The sequence below is a fragment of the Dreissena polymorpha genome, chromosome 5 (genome assembly GCF_020536995.1).
Source record: "Dreissena polymorpha isolate Duluth1 chromosome 5, UMN_Dpol_1.0, whole genome shotgun sequence".
In the NCBI taxonomy this organism is placed as follows: domain Eukaryota; kingdom Metazoa; phylum Mollusca; class Bivalvia; order Myida; family Dreissenidae; genus Dreissena; species Dreissena polymorpha.
Window position 1 is genome coordinate 24,169,490 of NC_068359.1, and position 22,071 is coordinate 24,191,560.

General features: G+C 33.8%; 1 protein-coding gene across 1 annotated transcript; it reads left to right on the plus strand.

The window, feature by feature from the left end:
* The first annotated feature begins 910 nt into the window (after positions 1-910).
* Positions 911-20,198, plus strand: LOC127881392 (membrane-spanning 4-domains subfamily A member 18-like). Its single transcript, XM_052429195.1, has 4 exons — positions 911-1,078; positions 3,678-3,741; positions 8,672-9,064; positions 18,918-20,198. The coding sequence occupies exons 1-4, from the start codon at positions 1,076-1,078 to the stop codon at positions 19,031-19,033; spliced, it is 576 nt and encodes a 191-aa protein (XP_052285155.1). The 5' UTR covers positions 911-1,075; the 3' UTR covers positions 19,034-20,198.
* The last annotated feature ends 1,873 nt before the right edge of the window (positions 20,199-22,071 follow it).

Below are 22,071 nucleotides of genomic sequence, written 5' to 3' on the forward strand. Positions count from 1 at the left end.
ACTCGATGAGGCGAGCTAGTTTGATGCACATTTAAGCGGCGTTAACTATGGCCTTAAAATCGAAAAATTTTACACATTGAGACTAATTAGATATTTCATCATGGTTTAAAAAATCGATGTAGTCTAGTAATTGTCTGGAAATAGTCTATAATCAACAAGAGTATCTTTCAACCTATCCAGCGCTCCATTAGCCGATCCTGTGCAAGAAAAATACGTGTCTTTCATTCAGTGATCCAGTGCAAAAACAATACATGTACGTGAAGTGTTTCAAATGCAGGCCACAGGTGGTTAGCGTGTGGCTATGATATTAATTAGTGAAAACAGCATTTTGAATGATAAATAATTATAACACGGTATCATTCTAGTGCGGTAGGTGGAATTTTATTCGTAACGGTGTCGACTTGCAAAATTAGGGACAGAGCAATAACTGACCGTTTAAAATTATTCTGCATATATAGCTACTTAATGTAACTGTTATTATTACTTAAGTTTAAATATATTTAGCTCCATGTGGTTGTTAAATTTTATATCCGTTAGATATTTGTTTATAAAACAATCAAGAAAATTACCTATAAAGAATTCGGACAACACACCGTTACCAAAATACATGGGGGTAGTTACTTCAACAAAGCAAAAAAACGGCTTTAAGCGTGTGATATGCTTATAATTCTTATCTAATAGTTTTCACATATAATTTGACATTGTAATAATGAAAATATTTACCGTTAATTTCTACCATTTAGATTATTGTTGAATATGGATAGTAAATGGAACCTAATCAAATATTCAAATATTCACCCATGTAAGTTGTTAAATCAGAAGAATGCGTACATAAACATCTCACGCAAAAATGCAAAGCGCGTTTTGGCGGAAAATTATGACTTATGACGTATTGAAAATGATTCACCGATGACGTCATAGATACTATCGATGCAAGTTTTCTAACGGCGCGATTCATTTTTTTAAAATAACATCTCGAAGATTGTGTGTTGTTCACCATCACCGTGTTCATAGGTTGTTTCATGTTTGTTGTTTGTTCTGCGAGGAATTGGATAAGCATACCGTTGTCGATATAATGGTAAGCATTTGTTATTACAAATAATTAATATTCATTTGATAATTTGTTGTAGTTCATAGGTAAATACTGAAAATACTGTATCAGATTCAGAAATGTAAAATTAAGAAACTTGTGCGTTGTTCACCATTTAAAGCGGGGGTTTGGGGGTGGTAGCCCCCGATACTAAAGAAATACATAGGATAAAAAGGATTATACATACATACATATCCGGTTAGGGCCACAAGCTGGATCAGCATCTATTAGCCACATCATGTTCGGGCTAGATTGAACTTTACCGGTACGCATTTGTGTACCACTATCGACAAAGCGGGGGTTTGGGGGCGGTAGCCCCCGATACTAAGGAAATATATAGGATAAAAAGGATTATAATGTGTTGCGTTAGTTGTTAGGTGTTAAGGGTTAGGGTAAGGGTACGCTGTTTTACCGGTAAAAATCAATCGACCCCATGTTCGTTACACCAGGTAGTCTCCGGTATAGCTGAGTACAATTTTATTCCCCCGGATCGAAAGATCGGGAGCATATTGTTTTTGTCCTTTCGGTCTGTCATTCATTCATTGTGTGTGTCCCAAAACTTTAACCCTGGTTAAAGTTTTGCAATAACTTTTGCATTATTGAAGATAACAACTTGATATTTGGCAAATTGGCATGCATGTGTATCTCATGGAGCTGCACATTTTGAGTGGTGAAAGGTCAAGGTCATCCTTCAAGATAAATGGTCATATATGGCTTCAAAGAGGCGCAATAGGGTGCATTGTGTTTCTTACAAACACATCTCTTATTTCGCCCATGTATTGTCCAATCTTTTCTTAAAAGTATTGATGGATGGATTATAAGCCCAGATTGTTTTTATCATCTAAACATGTCAATTATCACTAAGGGACGATTGCACTTTGTTCCATTGGGAATGGGTCCCCCTACCGGAATCAAATTAGGATTGAAAAAACACTGGATACGTTCTTGTTAATCCCTATGAAATTTGAAAAAGGTGATGTAGAGTTGATTGTTACCATCGAAAATACCCTAGGCTATATCATATGATCAATATAGCATGCGCAGTGAGTGATTGTCATTTTGTAAAAAAGACTTTAGTAAACGAAATGTAACTGTTAGCTGTTGGTATTTTCGTTACAATCTTTTTGGCAATATAATAATTCAGGGGCTCTGAAATATTTTAAGAGTCTTCTTGTCCACGGACAAGTTGGAATCACAAATTCACTTGTCCGTACCAAAGAAGTACTTGTCCGTACTTTTAAGATAGATAAAGGAAAAGATCATTACTAATTAAGCAAATAAAACAAACGTATACTTTTGTTAACTTCTATTTTAAATAATAAACATAGTTAACTAGAAAATTCACATGAACAAAAAATACAAGTAAGATGTGCATATAATAAGAACACGTTTAAGTCTTAGTCACACATGATACCATCTTGCATATTAATAATCTCAACATGACTAGAAAATTCACTTGAAATAAAATAATCTCCGCTAATTATAAGTATATAATTATCCGCTAACTCCTTACAAAGTGTACATTTACACACACGGTGACACACCGGCAACGTTTTCAAGCCAAGTAAAATCAAATAGCCAAGACTAATCAAATTCGTGTTACCGCTTGGCGTCGTATGCTTTATCATATTCACACTTGACTTTTCCCTTCTTTTCCGACGCCGAACTGATTTTATCTTTGGTCTGATTAGCGTCATGACTTGACGTTGAAGTGGTTTTTTTTTAATCGAATGCTGGTCGGTTGCAATGTACAAAAAATGTTATCTAATGCGTGATTGGCTGTTGCTATACACATGTGCGCTGGTTTTTCTACTAAAAATGTTATCTTAATATGCGTGATTGGCTGTTGCTATATACTCGTGGACTGGTTTCCTACATTAAATAATTATTATCGGAAAAAAACCTACCTCCAGTTGAAAAAGTGTGAATCATTCATAAGCTTAGTTGCTATTTAAATCAACTTTGATTTTCGGAAAAAAGAGTAGTTTCGTTCTGGAAAAAAATTAACCACGGAAATTGTTCTTGTCCCTTGACAAGCCAGCAATTAAAAATTGCTTGTTCGGAAGGGGATATTGACGACTCGGACAGTATATTTCAGAACCCCTGTTAAATTGTGTCTTATCATTATTTATGTTAATGGATATAAGGTTTTAACGAACTATTACATTGTTACAAAAATTATTTATACAATTCATATGATAATTTTAAAAAATCACACGTAACTTGGAAATTTTCCAGATATTTATTTATTAAGCGCATATGCGCTAAATGAATATTATACTGAAAAGGCCCTGGGGAAATATCAAGTTAAACAATTTGCAGCACATTCAGATAATATTTTACAATAAATATCAATACATGCTCAGTACCATTCTATTGTTAATCTTCCTAGGCGACTCAGGGCTTTTTCCCCCATTTAACAAGGGCTTTATTAAGGCCAGCAACTTTCCCCAAATAAAGAAGAAAGGCCCGGCTACTGCTTATTTCAATTTATGTCCGAGTAAGTCTTTTTTTTATTAGCGTATGATTATTTTGCATTATCTTTTCAATCTGACTATTCTAATCACTTTTTTACTATGTTTTGCAGGCAACCATGCGAGCTGTCTACTTATTCGCTTGGTGTCTCGTGTACGCAGTGTGCATAAGCCAATGTATGTATCGCTGAAGGTGCAATACCAGCACAACAACCTCCTTTATCCTCAATTTATTCAATACGCAATAATATTATGATTACAGTGTGTGTGTATGTGTGTGTGTGTGTGTGTGTGTGTGTGTGTGTGTGTGTGTGTGTGTGTGTGTGTGTGTGTGTGTGTGTGTGTGTGTGTGTGTGTGTGTGTGTGTGTGTGTGTGTGTGTTTTTGTTAAGAATCGGGTCCGGACGGTATTCGGTCCCATTCTAAATGAAAAATGTATATATTTTCCCCAACGGGACCTAAATTTCCCAAATTGAAAGGTTTCAATTTTTTATTATATTTTTATGTCCCCCACCACTATAATTGGGGCACATTGTTTTTGCCCTGTCTGTTGGTTTGTTTGCGTCAAACTTTAACATATCGCGGGCTTAGCGCAAAACGGTCGTAACTGACTTTTTGTAAACTTTTCAGTACGATAAAAAATAATAATATTTTATTCATTTTTATCAGTAATACAAAATTATTTTGCATAAATGTAGGTATTGTACATTCATTTAAAGTTCACACAATATACCTCTATTGGCATTATTGTAGTCAGAGATATTTGTTAAATATCAAGATACGACGGTTTTGCGCTTAAAATCTTGTAATGTTTGATTATATTTTTTATGCAAAAAGGTCGTATCTGAAAATCAGATCAGTTTTTTTTCTGTCCATTATAGATATGTCTTAATATGAAGACTTTTATTCGGAATACTTGAAATATTTTTTTAATGATGGAAGAAAATACAAAAATTTACATTTATTTTAATTCAAGTTGGATTACCTGGAGTACATGAAATGCATTGCATTGTGCTTGTTTTTAACCAATAACTATAACTATAAAGTATTATCACTTTATTTGACTTTTTTTAAATTATTTAAATGTATGCAGACATACTAGTAACAGAAAAATGATCATTACACAGTGACTGGGGGTCTGTACAGAATTATTAAGAAGAAGACCAATACATAAGAAGAAACAAGTTATTGTCATATCTTTAAATCTTTCATAAAGCATTTAATATTGGTATTGTAATTATTATATTAAAATTCAATAGAGTTCAAGTCAAAACAAGTCTTATCAGCTTATTTTAATTAAAAAAAAGAACTTTGTTATTAAAAGCAGGCATAAAACCCTCTTTCTGAATTCAAATACAAACTACAATGTTTTCAAATATATTTATTGTGATATACGAAACATGTTAAGACAAAAACTAGTACACAGTCCTATTGATCTTTTTCCTACCTTTTGAGCATCATTATTATAATTGTCTCAGTCTGACATGTTACACATTGGTACCATTGTCTCAGTCTGACATACTATGTGCTTGTATCATTGTCACACTTTGGCATGATACATACCGGTACCATTGTCTCAGTCTAACATGCTAGTACTATTACCACAGTCTCACATGCTACTTACTGGTATAATTGTAACAGTCTGACATGCCACGCACTGGTACCATGTGACAGTCTCAGATACTTCGCATTGGTACCATTGTCACCATCGGACATGCTACGTACTGGTATAATTGTCACAGTTTGACATGCTATATACTGTTATAATTGTCACAGTCTGACAGGCTACATACTGGTATAATTGTAACAGTCTGACATGACATGTACTGGTACAATTGTCACAGTCTGACATGCCACGTACTGGTACCATGTCACAGTCTCAGATGCTACCTACTTGTATCATTGTCACAATCTGACATACCACGTACTGGAATAATTGTCACAGTCTGAAATGCTACGTACTGATACAATAACTTTTAATGGGAAGTAATCTCGGCGGTGTCACGACATGTAAACATTTACCTCGTAAATACGTAAATTGATTTTTATGCCACCCGAAATAAAATTTCGGCGGAGCATATAGTTGCCACATTATTTGTCCTTCCGTAATTCCGTACGTCACTTTTTTGTTACAGTTTCTCATAGCGACTTCACTATTTTACCGATCTCTTACATATTTGGCATGTAGGTACCTTGCATGAACCTCTACCTTTTGATGTGGTTTGATGCCACTGCAGTCTCCGCCAAACTAGTCAAATTTTTACAGGACAGTAGGTCCTGTAAACTGGGAAAAAATACAGGACCTCCTCTTTTTTTACAGGACCTACCAACTACATAAATATATTAATAAAATAACACGAAAAGGGGCCATACATGGTACTTGTTTAGTTTGATGAAACATGTTCTGAAAACTATTGAACACATTTATCATTATAATTGCACTATGTACAAAAAGATTTTAGGAGCATTTCATTTTCAGGTGGTGCCGGTCTTTTCCACCGGGAGTCGCTCCCTCGTAATATCGTAGAAACATTTTTCAAACAGTTTTCAAAGTCAAACTCGGCGGTAGCGTTTGTTGATTCTTGTTGCTAAGTCTCAGTGCGCATGTCAGAGAGGAATCTGGTTAATACGGCCTAAACCGACGACGGCCTAGATCATTGATCTCCAGCCTTTTTCACGCAGGGACATTGACTGTCAAGATCATGACATTGCGAATGAAGATGATCACAATTATTAAATTATTAATAACTATCTCGATAACGTCCATACAAATTGATATTTGTATCATTTAATTATCAGATTTATAATTAACTTAATCAGCGACTAGGCCGTCATGGATTTAGACCCACCTGACGAGCATTCGTCATATGGAAACGACACAACAAAATGGACCAATCAGGTGCATCGCAAAATTCCGTAGAGTTGAGCGTTGGAACGGAAAGACGCAATCGCTATTTTTATACCGCGGAAAACTTTCAGAGCCGTAAAACCATAAATAATCAACAATTTCGTTCTTTTTTTTACCGGACAATCAGTCCTGTAAATTAGACCGACAGGCCGGACCTTAAAATTTTTTACAGGACATGTCCGTCGGTCCGCCCATGTTTGGCGGAGACTGCCACTGGGGTCAAGGTCACTGAGGCTATTAATAGATATTCCCTCATACTTTTGTTATAGTTTCTCATAGCGCCTTCACTATTTTACCGATCTCTTACATTTTTGGCATGTAGGTACCTTGCATCGTCCTCTACCTTTTGATGAGGTTTGAGGCCACTGGGTTCAAGGTAAAGGTCACCAAGGCTAATAATAATAGATTTTCCGTCACACTCGTTACAGATTCTCATAGCGCCTAATCAATACTTAACCGATCTCTTTCATATTTGGCATGTAGGTACCTTGCATGGGCCTCTATCTTTTGATTTGGTTTGAGGTCACTGGGTTCAAGGTCAAGGTCACCGAGGCTAATAATAGATTTCCGTCACACTTTTTTACAGTTTCTCATAGCGCCTTCAATACTTTACCGATCTCTTTCATATTTGGCATTTAGGTACCTTGCATAGACCTCTACCTTTTGATGAGGTCACTGGGGTCAAGGTAAAGGTCACCGAGGCTAATAATAGATTTTTTAGGTGGTTATTAACACATAGATTGACAAAGCGCATCATCGGGGAGCATCCATCAGTTTCACTGGTATTCTAATCTTGTTGTTGGTTTATTTTCGAACTGTCTTTCGGCTTTTTATCATCGTCAATCGATAGCAGTGTTTTTTTTCACCTAATGCGGAATGGTGGCGGGCCCGTCCAAAGGGGAAAACGCGTCGTTTTATAGGAAATGGGGAAAATTAAAAATTCACTCTTTTATATGTAATTATTTTTATAATATGAATACACAAGTATGTACGAATGCAGAAAGGCTGAACTGTTTGAAACTAATGTTGAAAAAATCACTGATATATAATATTTATAAAAAAAAGGACAGAGACATTAAGCTGTGAATATTACATTGTAATGTTCACAGCTTAATGTCTCTGTCCTTTTTCGTAAATATTATAATAAATAAATATATATATATATATATATATATATATATATATATATATATATATATATATATATATATATATATATATATCAATGATTTTGTAATATTCACAGTTTAATGTCTCTGTCCTTTTTCTTAAATAAAATATATATATCAATGATTTTTTTCAACATAAGTTGCAGACAGTTCAGCCTTTCTGCACATTCAATCTCAGTTTTCCTAGCCATTTTGAGTCTAATTGGGATTTTTTAAATCCATAAAATGGCAAATTTGTGAATTTTGTATCAATAAAATGGACCAAATTGGAATGTTTAGCTTTTCTGCACATTCAATCTCAGTTCTCCTAGCCATTTTGAGTCTAATTGGGATTTTTTAAATCCATAAAATGGAAAATTTGTGAATTTTGTATCAATAAAATGGACCAAATAAGAATGTTTTTATCAACAAAAATTGAAACAATTTAGATACATCAGGCCTTTTCCTGGCCATTTATGGAAGAAAATGCAATTGATGTGAAAAGTCCACTGATTTGGGAAAAACTCATTTGATATTATATAACTCTTTATAATAATTCAAAATCATATAAATTTATTAGTATAGTTATAATATAAACTTTGTTAGTTGTTTATGAAATATATTTAAGATATATTTTTCATTAGACAGTTCTTTAAAAAAAAAAAATTTTTTAACTTCTGGAGGGGAGTTTTTCTACAAAATTGGGGGAAAATATATACTATTTTTTTTAGAGGAATGGGGCCAAAGATCGGCCCCGAAATTGCCATAAAAAACACTGGAAATACATTTTTTTCTGTCACCAGAGCATGGATCGCATCGCATTGGCGATCAGGCGATGTGTTTATTTTGCAGACGGAGTAATTCAGAGAAAACACGATCCCAACTTGTCCGCCTTGGAACTGCAAATGAAATTCACTTGGGTATTAAAACGGTTCATAAATTATTATACTGAGCATCAAACTAGCATCAATTGAATTTGTTACATAGTTTCGTAGGAAGTAAACCTTGTTACCAATGCGTATAGCGATACCGATTTTATTTTTATTATGCAGTGAATGCAGCAACTACTGTCGCTCCAGTCAACACAACAGTCGCATCAGGCAACACCACTGTTGCTCCAAGCAATGCAACTGTCGCTCCAGGCAACACAACTGTCGCTCAAGCCAACAGAACAGTCGTTTCAGGAAACACCACTGTCGCTCCGGGAAACACAACTGTCGTTCTTGGCAACACCACTGTCGCTCCAGGCAACACAACTGTCGTTCGTGGCAACACCACTGTCGCTCCAGGCAACACAACTGTCGTTCTTGGCAACACCACTGTCGCTGAAGGCAACACAACTGTCGCTGAAACCAATACAACAGTCGTTTCAGGAAACACCACTGTCGCTCCAGGCAACACAACTGTCGGCACCACAACTGTCGGCACCACGACACCAGCTAAAAGTACCGTGTTGTTTTCCTTATTTAATTAACTATATTGATCTTTATGTGCAAACTATAAATGTGTTTTCTTTGTAGGTGAATTATTTTATTTAAGGTAGTGCACCTCTAATGGGCACATATCCAAATATAATCTAATTAATTATTTTCTTAATCAGCATCATTTCACTGAACTACATGCAAATTTGTAGGTAGGCTTTCCGTGCTTTTTAAAAAAATATACCGTTTTTTTCAAAACCACCCCCACGCTCAGCTTTTGTACAGTTTATTTTCACCCCTGGGGTATATAAAAGTTCCATAATTCATTCAAATTTCTAAATATGGGCATGCTGTTGGTGTGTATAGATGCAGTAAAGGTGTTTAAAATTTAAACAAGATTAAATAAGTATTTATTTTTTACAAATTTTTATCTATGGAAGAGCGCCATGAAATGTAAGTGATTTCAGCCAAGTAAAAATTGGGTCGGTTAAAAACAAAGTGTCATAAAATTCAAAATAGTACCATTTAAGTTATATTTTAAACATAGTTTTTATAGAAACACTAAATACAGCAAAAATACCAAGAAATAGACAAATTTACCGTTTACTTTTTGAAATAAAAATTCAACATGCATCATCCGTATTTTCAGCAGTAAATCACCCAATTTAGCCATAACGTTGTTTTAATTTAAAAAATTGAAGGATGTGCATAAAAATTTCAACATATTAACAACAAAACATAGCATATATGCATCATTAAATCAAATTACGTTAGAAAAGAAATAAAACGTGTCGCAAAAACTATGCGATGTCGGTAGGATTCGAACCTGCGCGGGAAGATCCCGAAAGATTTATAGTCCATCGCCTTAACCACTAGGCCACGACAACTTCACATTTGCGCAAGCTTAAATTAGATATGCATACGTTAACAGGTAAAAAGGCTCGCCAATCTTTGAAGAAATCGCGAAATCGTATTTTTTTCAGATGATATTTGGATCAAAGTCAATATTTATTGTGAAAATAATGTATTCTAAAGGAATTACGTAAACATATAACAAAATTCGAACTTTGAAAAAAATAAAATGCATCTCTCGGAAATAACCGATCATTGAAGATCGACAATGATCGTAAAATAAATCGCGGGAAATCATTAGAGGTGCACTACCTTAAAGCGTGAATATACGATTTACCGGTACATTTATACATATTCAAACCATGAGAAGACAAGACAATCTTATAAAACACTAGTGCTCCCAGAGGGGGTTGTCATGTGACGATTAAGATGGCGAATCCGTGTCAAAACAGGTAGTTTTCGCCGTGCTTTACCTTGTATTTACGTTTGTTAAATTGGTTTTAATATTCTCTTAAGGTAGCGCATCTCTAATGATTTTCCGCGATTTATTTTACGATCATTGCCGATCTTCAATGATCGGTTATTTCCGAGAGATGCATTTTATTTTTTTCAAACTTTGAATTTTGATATGTGTTTACCTAATTAATTTAGAACACATTATTTTCACTATAAATATTGACTTCGATCCAATCATCATCTGAAAAAAACGATTTCACGATTTCTTCAAAGTCGACGAGCCTTTTTACCTGTTTACTTATGGATATCTAATTTAAGAATGCATTGACGTGAAGTTGTCGTGGCCGAGTGGTTAAGGCGATGGATAAGACGTCTTTTGGGATCTCCCGCGCAGGTTCGAATCCTGCCGACATCGCATACTTTTTGCGACGCGTTTTATTTCTTTTCTAAGGCCAGAGTTTTATTATTTTCTGTTTAACGGGATTTATTTTAAAGTTTGAGTAGAAGGAAGAAAAAAAAGTTTCGAAGGACAAAAATATAAAAATAAAATATTAAAAAAAATCAACATATTTTATTTTTGAAAGTTACTAAAAACTGTTTAAAAAAACTACCTGTAAACTTGCTTGCAGACAGTCCCCAGTCAGTATAAAGTGTGAGGGGACTCTAAAAAGTTCAAAAACATGAAAAGACGTTAAATGATTTAAGTAGCAACCCATATATAAATTTTAACTTACAAAAATCTTAAATGTTTTGATACTAACTAACTTAAAAATCTCACTAAATCCTGCTCAGAATCAGATCAGTTTGAATTATTAATTTATCTCAACTTCTTTCAAAGTTACATTTATGGTAATTTGAAACTTAGGAAAATAGCCATTTTGGTGATTTTTTTTCCTTATATTAAGCTTTCAAGTTGTTATTCGATTCGCAGATCCGCGTTTTATAACTTTAAGTTTCTTTTTTCTGTGTTTTTTTCTATACCGGTACATGGTACAAAGTTGAAATTTGGCATACTGATCGCATTTTTCCTGTAGATTACCATAACGCATTATTTTCTTGATCACAAATGGGTATAGTACCCTAATTTTCATTGAGTGACAATTTGGGTTGTTTTTTTTTCATAAATATATTGTTAAAAAGCATAACATCACGTGTTTATAAATGGTGAAAATCTTTAATAAGTCAATCTACATTAAACAAGTAAACTGCAATAATTTCAATTGCTTACATATGGTACGATTCAATAAAACAAAATAAAATAAAATCTCAATATTTCAATACTAAAACTACCAAGGACAATTTAGAGAATGATTTTTTGAGTTCCTTTAATTAGAAATAACCCTTCCTCGTTTGAACGGCATATATTTGCACAGAGCCATTAGCAGTTTGCACTGAGTCGACTGACTCACCAATTGTTTAAGCAGTTTTCTTTTTTACACACACATTAAAGTCTTTTCCCAGTAATTGTTCAACAGTTTGAAAACTAGGAGCTTTCTTCTTACTACTAACTTCTTTTAACACTCAAGAACAATGTTTACTTTTGATGTCAGAGTTGATGGGAGCTAGCTCATGCTTACATTCATTATTTAACATACAGAGCATTTCTACAAAATTTCTTATAGTATAACCATTCTTCTTCGTGCAGTTGAATATTTCAATAAAGATTCCATTTGTCAATGCAGCGATTTTTTCTCAAATACGAAAAAACTACAAATTTCCCAATTGCTGTCCAAAAAATCCCCATTATTTAAGGTAATTTTTCTCTTTTTTTATGGAAAATGCAACATTTTGTTAGTTTCCCTATGAAGCTCTATGGTTTGAACCTAGGTAAATATATATTATTGACAGCTTGAAAACACTTAGTTATCAATTTTAAAGTATTTGGGAGCATATAATCAAATACACCAATTCCCCAATTTGAGGGTTTCACGACTCGATTTTTCCCAATATTCAGGCTTTCACGACTCAATTTTTCCCAATTGGACCGGTACGGGTACTTTTCCCAATTGGACAAAAAAAATCGCTGCAATGAACTGGGTTTTTCAACTTGCTTGGTTCTGGATCTGGATGGGTACTTTGCAGGGACCTTCGGCATCGGCACAACGGTAGAGGCGGGTCAGGTTTGTCAAACTGTAGGACAGTTGACCTGAAACTGCAAACTGTGTCTGCGCGCAATTAACTTTCTTCTAGATTAAACAGTGTTTTTTTTTAGTTTTGGGGGAAGGGGGTCGGGTCCCCTGATGGGGAAAATTCGCGCGTAAATGGGGAAAAGGGGGAAATTTCTATGCTTAGCTAGTAACAGTACAAAATCAAGTTTTAACACTATAATATGTTCATGTTCAAAGTTCAACATTTCTGGGCTTTTCAGCGAATTTATCAATTATTCTGTTGATCTCCTCTTCACCAAGTCTCTCCGTGTGCAGACAAAGTCTGATCAGGGATTTCAGTGTAGCTTCCCCAAGCCTTTTTCTCTGTGGCGTGCAAAGCAGGTTGAGCAAACTAAACAGTCAACACTCTCTTGACCTGACGTTTCTGGCGTTTCACTGCCGGCATTTGAAGAAGACTGACTTTTTAGTTGAACTTGTTTGAAAAGAATATCAATTTATTTTTAAGTTAAAACAGATTTGTCAAAATTTTTACGATAGCTTTTGTTGTTGTGCGACATGTTGGAATACGTATGGTTTGCGATAGATGTCGTAAAGCGAAAGTCGTGATAGTGAACTACGTACGGTTTGCGGTAAAGGCTAAAATAAAGTAAACATGCGGATGCAGTTCAGAAAAATTGTAGTAAATTCGTAACGAAAGACGTATTTAAATGAGGTATTGATTAAAATTGAATAACACTTCCGAGAGGGGAATTTTAAAAATATTTGGGGGGAAAATATATACTCTAAAGATGGGGGAATGGGGCCGAATAACGCCGAATATTTCATCCAAAAAACACTGGATTATTCCACTCAATTTATGTCTTCTGGAAAAAAAGTTTTTATATAGTAGGGTTTAACACTTGATTTGTATGAAACACATCGAGTTATTTGCTAGAGTAATTTTCAACAAAGTCATCTGCTTTTAAGTCTGATAAAGTCTTAGGGGGAACTCTGCATTTAGAATGCTGGACTGGGGTAAGGAAGTCTTGGCTTGGCATGGCTGGTACCTGCCTTAAACCACCTTATAGAAGAAGATAAGTCCGTTGGTCTTTCTTTTCTCCTGGAGGGGTTATGATGGAGTTGCAGCATAATCCCACTTCTTGCTGAAGGGATCTGGATACTCCATCGTTACTCTTTGCAGTCTTTCACCTTTAACACAGCCAGACACACTGGAAAAATAACAAAACATATCACATATTTAAAACATAATAAAATGCATATAAAAATCGTTTTGATGTCGTTTTCCTCCATCATCTGGCAGCTTTGCAAAATCGCGAAAAAATGGTACGAACACGCGAATAAAATTTTAAGTTCGTACCCGATTCAACAATCCATTTAATTACGTAAACACTGATAGAAAAACGTATTTATTTATTTGTTTTGATATAAACAGCCATTTTAATGCGATTATTTGCATGCATAACACGATACTGAAATATTCATTCAGATAATGGTTATATGATTTGCGTCAATGCGTGTCGAATTGACAAATCGTGAACGTTGCCATCGATCCGAAAAGCTGGTTTAAATATTTATAGTATGATTTAAAAAAATATATTTCCACCATAATTAATTAGAAAATGACCATAACAAACCTGTTCTGGTGTTTTCTGTATAGTTAAGGCGAGTATGGTTTAATGAATCCCGACTATTATGAACGATACCGATTAGCGAAGCAAAACAAAAATGGCGCCTCCCTCTTGCAGGTAATTTAAGGTCAAATGGTATAAATGCGCGTCTTTGTTTAAAGATGCGAATACCTAATTCTCATTTGCGTTAAGTTAGACTTTCTAGTTTTTAAAACAACGTTCGAAATTGTGATCGGTCCATCCTAAGTCATTTTATTCAACGTCAAAGTCGGGTACTATTTTCTCGGCGAAGGGTGGTCCTACGTAAATTTTGTAAACATTGTAGTAAAGTTCAATCATTCGTGAACAAGATGACGTCAATCTCATGAATATTCATGATGTTTGACATATCTGCATTTGTATTGTAAACACACACACGTCGGTGCAAGTAGTCCGAAAATCGGTATGACTCGGTTGCGATTTTTCTTCTCATAATTTCTCAATTAACAGCATATTTAGTTAACATTATGAAATGATAGTGATATAAAATTTATATGCATGATAAGATAAAACATTTCTCTTTTAATAACTTTTTTTTGACCACTTTTTTGGATACGGAGGAAAAAATTAAAAATAAAATTATTTTTTCTGTTTTATTTTTATTTCACTTTCCCGAAAATTGGATACGGCGCTCCCGTTAAACAGACGATCAAAAAACTCTAACGTAATTTGATTTAATATAGAATTTAAGCTATGTTTATTGTTAAATATGTTGAAAATTGTATGCACATCCTTCAATTTTTAAAAATAAAACCACGTTATGGCTAAATTGGGTAATTTACTGCTGAAAATACGAATGATGCATGTTGAATTTTTATTTCAAAAAGTAATCGGTAAATCTGTCTGTTTCTTGGTATTTTTGCTGTATATATAGTGTTTCTATAAAAACTAAGTTTAAAATATAGCTTAAATGATACTATTTTGAATTTTATGACACTTTGTTTTTAACCGACCCAATTTTTACTTGGCTGAAATCACTAACATTTCATGGCGCTATTCCATAGATAAAAATTTGTAAAAATAAATGTGTGTAAAAGAATACTTATTACATCTTGTTTAAACTTTAAACACCTTTACTGCATCTGTACACACCAACTGCATGCCCATATTTGGAAATTTGAATGAATAATGGAACTTTATATACCCCAGGGGTCAAAATGAACTGGACAAAAGCCAAGCGTGAGGGTGGTTTTGAAAAAATCGGTATATTTTTTCAAAAAAGCATGGAAAGCCTACCTACAAATTTGCATGTAGTTCAGTGAAATGATGCTGATCAGGAAAATAGTTAATTAAATTATATTTGGATATGTGCCCATAAGGGGTGCGCTACCTTAATATCGATTAATATCTCGACTTTCCTCGAAACGAATTTTTAATAACGAGAGCTGTAATTATTGGATCCGTCTCGGAAACTTCGTAGCGAGTATATTTAAATCAACCAATCAAAAACGTGTTGTGTTGCCTACGTCATGAAAGTGAAATATTTGACTGGTTTTTAGAATCGAGCTTGAAGTTTGTTACGTCACATTCAAGAACAATCTTCTCGCAAAATTGTCCTTCCATGCTTTCACACACAATCTTTTCCATCACACGAAAATCCTACCAGATTTGGTAGGATTTTATTTATTTTGATTAAGTATTATTTTATCAAAAGTAGTATAATTTTTTCTTTCATAATTTGAAAATAGTGTATACGTTAAAGTTCATAAAAAAGCAATTTAAAAGCACAATAAGTTACCTTATTTTCAAACAAGTAAAATTAACAAAGTTGTTCCAAGAGCTCGGCTATCATCATGTGGTTGGTTATGAAGGCAGGGATTTGATCCAGCTATACCGGTTCACGTAAATCTCTGCGCAGAGGTCACGTGACATCAAAAATAGCCAGTTCAACTAGTTGGTAAACTCCGTTGTATTTTGAAGTTAAATTATACATCGAAGATAAATCAACATAATCAAGCCCGTATTTTCATTGTTTCGTGTTTATTTTCAACTAAAACAAAGTTTAACATATTAAGGTTTTTCGGGAATAGTTAATACCGGGCATCAGCAAAATTTATCGGAAATGTCCGAGGTCCGACGTCATTCGCATATTTCAAAAATGTAATCACGCCGATAAATTGTGTTGATGTCCGGTATTATTTCACAGAAAGTCAAATAGCGATACATTTTTAAATAATTGACCACACATTTTCACCACGCGCAGACGGCTTCTGATATATTTCAAACGTTTCCATCGCTCAAAGGTCAAGTTCACTATTAGAGGTCGAAATAAAACCTACATGTATTTTTTTTAGTAAATCATTCAACTACTTCATGTAGAATGTAACTTTGTTATTCAATTTAAAAAAATAATTTGTTCAGGAATGTTCCCCATGTTGAGGAGCCGTCGACCCTTTTACAAATGATAAGGTTTCGCCAAATGTCAAAGGTCAAACTCGCGCATAGTGCATCTTGTAAAATAATAAAAACTGGGATTAACATGTCGCTGAGAGGCATAAGCAATGGGGGTAAAAACGTGATACTCAACTCAGTCAAGACGGCGACGTTCATAACGCGACAGGTTTATTTCGCCGTTTTATAACCGGTATAACTTTTTAAATGATGTTCACTTTCCAGCCAATCTATAAGAAAGTGATAAGCGTTTAGTTCGTTTTAAAATTCGCTTAATATCTCGACTTAACTCGCTGCAAATTTTCTTAGTGGAGCTGTAATTGGGTCATCCCGCTAAAAAATTTCGCAGCGAGTAAAGTCGAGATATAGCGCGAAAATAAACGCGTGTAGCCTTTTTGCTGATATTTCTTGAAAGTGAGTGGCTTTTAAAAAAAAAGATACATATAGGCAGCGATTTTCCTTGTCCAATTGGGAAAAGTACCCGTACCGGTCCGATTGGGAAAAATTGTGTCGTGAAAACCTCAAAATTGGGAAAAATCGAGTCGTGAAATCCTGAAATTGGGAAAATCGCGTCGTGAAGTTTGGGTCTTATTGAATACATCATACAGTTCATACTTAATTGAACATACCCATTTAAATAATCATTTGCAGGCATGCCTTAATGACCATTAAGTTATAAAGTTTATATAAATAACAAAATATTATAAAGAACACACCAAATCAATTACTAGTTGTTTTAATCTCTTTTAAAGCAATGTCTCTCTCTTTCATTTTTGTGAAATTTCAACAATCTTTGATGTTTAATCATCACTCAGTTGCTTGCATCCCTCCCTGCACAGCATCATTATTGCTGTCAATGTGTCCTGTGATTGATGGTTCCGATTGGTTTTTTGGCATAATATTTGCTATTATGACTCATTTCAAACTACGATAAGGTTACAAACCGACGTAAAACAGTACGCTGGCTGCCTGGCAAAAGAACCGGAAACAGTAACAACTCTATTGATTGAATGCGCTGAATAATAAAACCCGAAATTAATCGAGCGCGTGGTTACACACAACTATACGATTTTCTTTGTTCGCTCGCCGAAAGTTGGTTTTTTTACGAAACTTTCTATCGTTTTGAGAAAAAATTCGGACGCTGATTGGGATTTTTCCAGATGCCGATTGGGAATTTGGGAATTTTCGCTCGATTGGGAAAGTACCGTTTTGGGAATTTGGGAATTTTCGTTCGATTGGGAAAGTACCGTTTACCGGTACTTTATAAAGAAGGAGGAAAATCGCTGATAGGATCTGGCACGAGTTGTCATATCATACCATATTTTATCACATGCCATACCCTGTTTCCCATGTAATATAACCTTACCATTACATTTTTTTTTATTACACGTGTGTAATAAACATTTTTAAGCGTTTTCATTGGCTTAGTTTTCGTTTATTGACCAATCGCGTTTTGTTATATTGCTGAAATGACGTTTCAACGTCAAATGAACGTACGAAATGTAAGCGACAGTCGGGATTTATCATTATGTTTGCGTAAATATTTTTATTTTTTTTCATTTTAAAGCATGTGATAAAAAAGATCTGACACTCGTTGTCATATCATACCATATTTTATTAAACTCGTCTGGGAAATTCGTTATCAAGCTAGCCAAAGGCTCTCTTACTTACAAAATTCCTAAACTCGTTTAATAAAATATGGTATGATATGACAACGAGTGCCAGATCCTATATGTATATTTTTTTATATATTAAATGATCAATCTACTTCCGGTTTTTATATAGTGTGTATATCGTTATCAGACGTAATGTCACTATTTTTTGCGATGCGATGTACTTTTGATTTCACTTCGCGATTTTTTTTTACGGAATATTCTGAAAATATAAACTTTTTTTTAAGTATCAATGTAATATACGAGTCGTGATATTTTAATATATATATAACTTATTAGCTCTATTGTAAAAAAAAAGTATTTTAGAACTTATCTTTTTTTCGTCAATCTGGTTGACGGTCGTTAGGTACCGTTGCCATAACCGCTGTGGCACAACACAATGTTGCGCAGCATTGCGTGATAGAGTAGATGTTCATTTAACATATTTTAGAATTCATATCTTAACCCATTTATGCCTAGCGTCTAGAAAAAAGGCATTGGCAAACAGCGAAGACCCAAATGAGACCCCGTATGATGCGGCGTCTCATCAGGGTCTTCGTTGTTTGCTAAAAGGAATTTCTGTAAGAAATATTCTAAATATAGAAATAAATACACTAGAAATCCCTAATTTTGGAAACAAATGTATCCAATTGAGAAGGATGGGAGAGTCCACTGGGCATAAGTGGGTTAAATACAACGCGAAAAGAATGAGTACATTTCTTGATATCTTTATGTTTGATGTTGATTTCAGCTACAACAATTGGCGGTTCAAGCGGTTCAACTCAGATTTCCGTGAATTCGGCTTGCCTCGGATTTCTCGTTGCGATGTCGACGGCAATCAGGATATTCGGAGCATTGCATTTTTAAAAATCAAATAAGTTTTTTAATTTTAATTAATAAAGTTATTTTAATACATGAGAGACACTAATACACGGTCTATTCAGAAAATGGATGATATTGCTTTGTTTCTATGAAATGTATTAAAATAGGAAAAATTTCCATCGGTTTCATGTTAAGAATTTCGTGTAATTTTTTTTAATAAAGTTATTTTAATACATGAGAGACACTAATACACGGTCTATTCAGAAAATGGATGATCTTGCTTTGTTTCTATGAAATGTATTAAAATGGGAAAAATGTCCATCGGTTTCATGTTAAGAATTTTATGTATTTTTTTTATGAAGTTATTTTAATACATGAGAGACACTAATACACTGTCTATTCAGAAAATGGATTATCTTGCTTTGTTTCTATGAAATGTATTAAAATGGGAAAAATGTCCATCGGTTTCATGTTAAGTATTATAATGTATCTTTATATTTTAAAATCTTTAATCTTTTAAAATCTTTTTTGTTAAACTTTGCTTTTTTGTTTTCGTACGGGATGGCTGTGTAAAAAAAACGAACAAGTGCGACAAACTATATTTTAGTGCGTTAAACAATATCAACATGGTAAATTTTTGTTGGTTTTGATTAATAAAGTCAGCATTGGATATACAAATGATTTCAATATTGCTTATTTGTCAGATTTCGAATTTTGTAAACAATAATGGGCCTTGATTTTTTGGCGTTTTTATTCACGATCTATTAATAATTTTAATATATTTTGTTTCATTAAAAGTGTGGAGTTCCATGTATTTACTTCAGATTTTAAACCAGTTGAAATAAAAAGCAAAAAGCATCCCAAAACAATACTTTCAAAAAAGTTCGGAACCATTCCTCAAAATCATAGAGATAACATACACAAGTCGGTTATTTCTATATTAACACATGAACATGTAAAACTTTGTTACTTAACAATTGCTACCTTAGTGTTGTCTACAACGTTCCGAAGCAATTTAAATATCTAAAAAGATCACAAAACACTATTGTGTCTGATATGTTTGTATACATTCCTTTTTGTACACTATTGAATATTAACTATATAGTTCTTCTAAACGTCATAACCGATTTAGTAAATATTTAACATTCCATATGTATTAGTGTATTGCACCCTACAATATTAAAATATTAAATCAAACTTTGTCAAAGAACATGAACAATGCCTTGTAATATAATTGTTTTGCCCTTCTAACAAAACAACTGTTAAAAAAACGACGCAAAGCACTAAACATCGTACTATTCTTCAAAGAATTAAGATTATATATGTGATTTTGAAATCAGTAATACCCATGGAAAGAATATTATACAATGTAACATCATATCAGTTAAAGCATGTTTTAACACAAAATGTTTTTATTCCAAGATCTGGCCGTGAAATATGTTTGCCGCATTTGTGGTACAGCTAACGGAAGCGAAATTATACCGATGCAAACAAATATTAAGAGTGTGTATATTAAGGGTGCAGAATCAACTAGGTTTTCAGGGGTTAACACAGTTTATTAGTTTATTAAAGTCTCATCAGCATTCATGTATATATAATAACAAAATACAATAAAAACATAAGCATAATAATAAAATGCTCCCACTCAGAAGTATCGAGTTATAGGAGACTAGAGTATTATATCAACACAAGAATCATCTAATAATAATAGTGAAATGAAAGGGAGATAACTCCCAAATTTAAATTACAGAAAACTACAACATGAACTACAGAGTTACCTCTCTTCGAAATACCATAAACTTATATAGTCTCTACTTAACTCTGGACATCAGTTAAAACATCGGTTAAAACAGATTTGCGCAATCTTACAGTTATGAGACTAAGTCACATATGTCAAAGTACAGTTTAAGACTGATTGCCCCCACTGACCTCGCCTTAAAATTTTACATAAGAAAATAACCATAAAATATTGAAAGAGAAAATAACGCACTATGTCTTACAAAGTTATATATCGCCGATGGTCAGACGATCTATGAACTGGTCAGTGGTGACACTCAAACACAGGGATAAAAAATTAATTATCAAATTAAGAAGGTAATGTTAGGTCATTTATACAATAAAAGTCTTACGTTACTTGTGTAATCACGTTGCTTTTACTGTCTTTTAACGAATCCAGTTACATTTTGTCGGCAACTGCATTGGAACATGTATGTTTTCGATGAAAAAGGTCACGTCTAGTGTTCCACAATTTTTCAGCAATAGGCATATAGTGCGTGTCATACCGTGTGTATACTAGTATATAATACCTATACAGTGTTATTTTATCAAATTATGTATTTTTGTCAATGTTCGTTGTTGAAAAGTCAAACAATACACAATAGGTGTACATTTAACAATATGGAACCCCTGGGGTAAGCTCGGCGGTGGGGGGTTGGGTCCCGGGGGGGGGGGGGCAATTTATGATACTTCTGCCTATTCTCCCACCTAGATCATTTATTTACATTAAAGCACACTAAAAGAAATACTAACCTAGTAAGGTATGCATTTGCTATTTATACAGAATATAATAGCGAAGTTGAAGAATATTGTAACACGTTTTAGCTGTAAGTTTAACAATATCATTGTTGGAGACAATATATATATATATATATATATATATATATATATATATATATATATATATATATATCAGGCATTTCCCCAGGATTTCGGTCAGGCACCGCGACAAGGCAGCGCGTAACGGGGCTTTAAGTGGGTGATAGCGATCAATTGAGAAGTTTGATATCAATAAATTGTTATTATAACCATTATATAAATTATGCACAACATAAACAAACACCAGTTACTGTTTAGTTTTTGAAACACTTCTGGATTAGTCGCAAAAAATGAAAATAAAACAAACACATACATTGAACAGTTGATACCTTTAATTGCTCTTTTGTGTACCGGTAATAGTCGAGTATTAAAGGGGCCTTTTCACGTTTTGGTAAATTAACAAAATTTAAAAAATTGTTTGAGATTCGCAACTTTACGTTTTAGTTATAATATTTGTGCGGCAACAATAATACTGAACATTCACCATG

What these genes read in the sequence shown, in the direction of transcription:
- LOC127881392 (XM_052429195.1), top strand. An exon ending in CGCAGTGTGCATAAGCCAAT is followed by an intron (nt 3,742 to 8,671) that starts GTATGTATCGCT and finishes TTTATTATGCAG; the next exon opens with TGAATGCAGCAACTACTGTC. An exon ending in CACCACGACACCAGCTAAAA is followed by an intron (nt 9,065 to 18,917) that starts GTACCGTGTTGT and finishes TGTTGATTTCAG; the next exon opens with CTACAACAATTGGCGGTTCA.